General features: G+C 46.7%; 1 protein-coding gene across 1 annotated transcript in view; it reads left to right on the plus strand.

The window, feature by feature from the left end:
- The window catches only part of frem1b (Fras1 related extracellular matrix 1b), a gene marked incomplete at its 3' end in the record, with an annotated part of 32,598 nt that overhangs the window by 22,207 nt on the left and 7,321 nt on the right, over positions 1-3,070 (plus strand). Inside the window, exons 24-25 of the mRNA XM_034882119.1 lie at positions 134-146; positions 792-1,056. Of these exons, the coding sequence (XP_034738010.1) occupies positions 134-146; positions 792-1,056 (278 nt within the window). The remainder of the gene's footprint in view (positions 1-133; positions 147-791; positions 1,057-3,070) is intronic.

Raw genomic sequence — 3,070 nt, forward strand, 5'->3', positions numbered from 1 at the left:
CCTCCTCCTCCTCCTCCTCCTCCTCCTCCTCTTCCTCCTCCTCTTCCTCCTCCTCCTCTTCTTCCTCCTCCTCCTCCTCCTCCTCTTCTTCCTCCTCCTCCTCCTCCTCTTCTTCCTCCTTCTCTTCTCTCAGACTGGTTCCATGTGTACTAATACGAGTCCACAGTTGTCTCAGCTGTAACGTGTCCTGGCGGCCGCGGTTCATGGATTATTCAGCGTCCCTCGCCGTGGCAGCGTTGCCGTGGCAGCGTTGCCGTGGCAGCGTTGCCGTGGCAGCGTTGCCGTGGCGCGGCCTTCTAGCTGCGGCGCTGTGATCCTGCAGGAGGCCGGGCCGAGAACCTCAGCTGGCCTCCACAGCCAATGAATAATTAACGGGGGGGGGTCCCTCTGGGTGTTCTTCCTCCTCTTCGTTCTCCTTTCTCTTCTCTTCTTCCTCCTTCTCTTCATTCTCTTCTTCTTCCTCGTCTTCATTCTCCTTTCTCCTTTATTCTTTGGATAAAAGCATCAGCATTGTAATGTCCTGCAGTAAAATATGTAAAATTAAAGATAAATTGTTAAATTATCACAAATGTGCGAATGTATTTTAACGTTTATATAATTTTCTTCTTTTTTTTAAAGATAATTTGATGCGTTTTCACAACCAATGAATAAACTCAGTCTATCGTTGTAATATTTGTACACGTTAGAGGTACAATTTGAAAAAAATATTAATATTCTGTAACATTACAAGTTGTTTTTTATAGATATTTTTTGAATAATGAGCATGTTAATAAAGTACCCCCCCCGTCCAGGTGACGTGCTGCTGCGGACCGAGCCGGTGCACCTGGCGGCGGGGGGGCGTGTGGTCCTGAACACCGACGTCCTGCTGGCGTGGGACGCGGCGGGCCGCCCGGAGGAGCTGCTCTACGCCGTGTCGGTGCCGCCGCGGCACGGCCTGGTGCACGGCGTGCAGCGGCCCGGCGTCCCGCTCACCGCCTTCACGCAGCTGGACGTGGCCGCGCACCGCGTCTGCTACACGCACGACAACAGCCGCCACGCGGAGGACGACTCCTTCAGGTCTGAACCCCCCCCCCCAAAAAAACAACCCCGTGGGCTGACACATTACAACCAAGGGCCGGCGCCCTCTAGTGGCCGTTTGTTGCCAATGCTTTGTAACTTTTTCTGATGTTTTATTTTTTACATTTTTGGCGCTTTTGTCTTGTCAGGCAAATAAAGCTCTTTAATTTCAAAAAAAGTAAATTGAAAGAGAGGGGGATGCAGAGAGAGACTGAGAGACCCCACCACTTTTTTTGGCATTTCGTTATTTTGTTGCTACGTTTGTGTCGCTTTATTTGGCGTGTTTGATGTTAAACTAAAAGTAGTGATTATTTACATGGAGTCTGGTGGAGATATGCTGCTCTATACACGCTAAGAGTAGTGATTATTTACATGGAGTCTGGTGGAGATATGCTGCTCTATACATGCTAAAAGTAGTGATTATTTACATGGAGTCTGGTGGAGATATGCTGCTCTATACACGCTAAAAGTAGTGATTATTTACATGGAGTCTGGTGGAGATATGCTGCTCTATACACGCTAAAAGTAGTGATTATTTACATGGAGTCTGGTGGAGATATGCTGTTCTATACACGCTAAAAGTAGTGATAATTTACATGGAGTCTGGTGGAGATATGCTGCTCTATACACGCTAAAAGTAGTGATAATTTACATGGAGTCTGGTGGAGATATGCTGCTCTATACATGCTAAAAGTAGTGATTAATTACGTACGTGCATGCATAATCTGAGAAAATTAATCATTATCAACAATAATAACTTCCTATTTGTGTGTAATATGTTGATGCTGAGCAGCTGTTTGACTCTCAGTTTAACAAAGCTGCAGTATTTTGCAGCGCAGCGTGAGATTGTGCACACATCAGGAGAATAAAATGGCGACTGATGTGGCTCCACGTCGTGAGACGAGGACATTTCTGTCGGCCCAAAAACGATCACACACAACATTTGGCCGGCGAAAGAGAGACTGGGCAGCGAGACGAGAGGGCGTCAGGAGACGAGATGCCGTCTCTGATGCAGTATGTTTATCTGCTTTTCCAGCCAATTTGGCAGCAGACAGGTTTTTAAAAGGGGGAGGAGGAGGGGGGAGGAGGGGAGGAGGGGGGGAGGAGGGAGGAGGGGTGGAGGAGGGAGGAGGGGGGGGGGGGGGTGACCTGGAGTGTGTGCAGACCCCGGGTTTATCACCCAGACCTGGGCTGCCCCGACCGGCTGGCTCTCTGGCTCCAAAAGAGACTCTCAGATCACAGCCAAGACTCTGGGTCTGAAGGAGGGTCAGAGAGGGGGGGGAGAGGGGGGGAGGGAGAGAGAGAGAGAGAGAGAGAGAGAGAGAGAGAGAGAGAGAGAGAGAGAGAGAGAGGGGGGAGATAGCTGCTATTTATGTTGATGTTCTTTAGTTGATGTTGGGCCAGTTATTGTCATTTTCCTTCTGTTGATCTTCTCTTCTTTGGCAATAAGAGACGTCTCGTCATGCCAATAAAGCTCTTTGAATTCAAAAATAGAAAAATGATAGAAAGAGAGAGAGAGAGGAAGAGAGAAAAAAAGAGATGAACAGATGAACCAGCCCTTAAAAGAAGAAGACGATGTCTGTTTAAACGCTGCTTTTAAAGTTATTTCCTCACATCGCTGCAGAATGAATGAAGAGAAAACACTTCTTGGACATTTGGCGTATTTCAGACATTAAAAACATGATTTTTGAAACATTAAAAACATGATTTTTCAGACATTAAAAACATGATTTTCCAGGCTGGCCTGATTATGGCGGTGTGCCCGGTCTGTGTAACTTTTAATAATAATTACTAAATAATTAGAAAAATAATTATTCAGAGATTTAAAGTTGTTTGATTTTCATCCTTCATGTTCAGTTTGTTGGTTTTTAGTGCAAAGATCAAATAATTTGTACGTGTGTGCGTGTGCGAGTACGTGTGTGTGTGTGTGTGTGTTTGCGTGTGTGTTTGCGTGTGTGTGTGTGTGTGTGTGTGTGTGTGTGTGTGTGTGTGTGTTGCCGTGACAGCAGATGAT

This window comes from Etheostoma cragini, chromosome 9 (genome assembly GCF_013103735.1).
Source record: "Etheostoma cragini isolate CJK2018 chromosome 9, CSU_Ecrag_1.0, whole genome shotgun sequence".
Taxonomy (NCBI): domain Eukaryota; kingdom Metazoa; phylum Chordata; class Actinopteri; order Perciformes; family Percidae; genus Etheostoma; species Etheostoma cragini.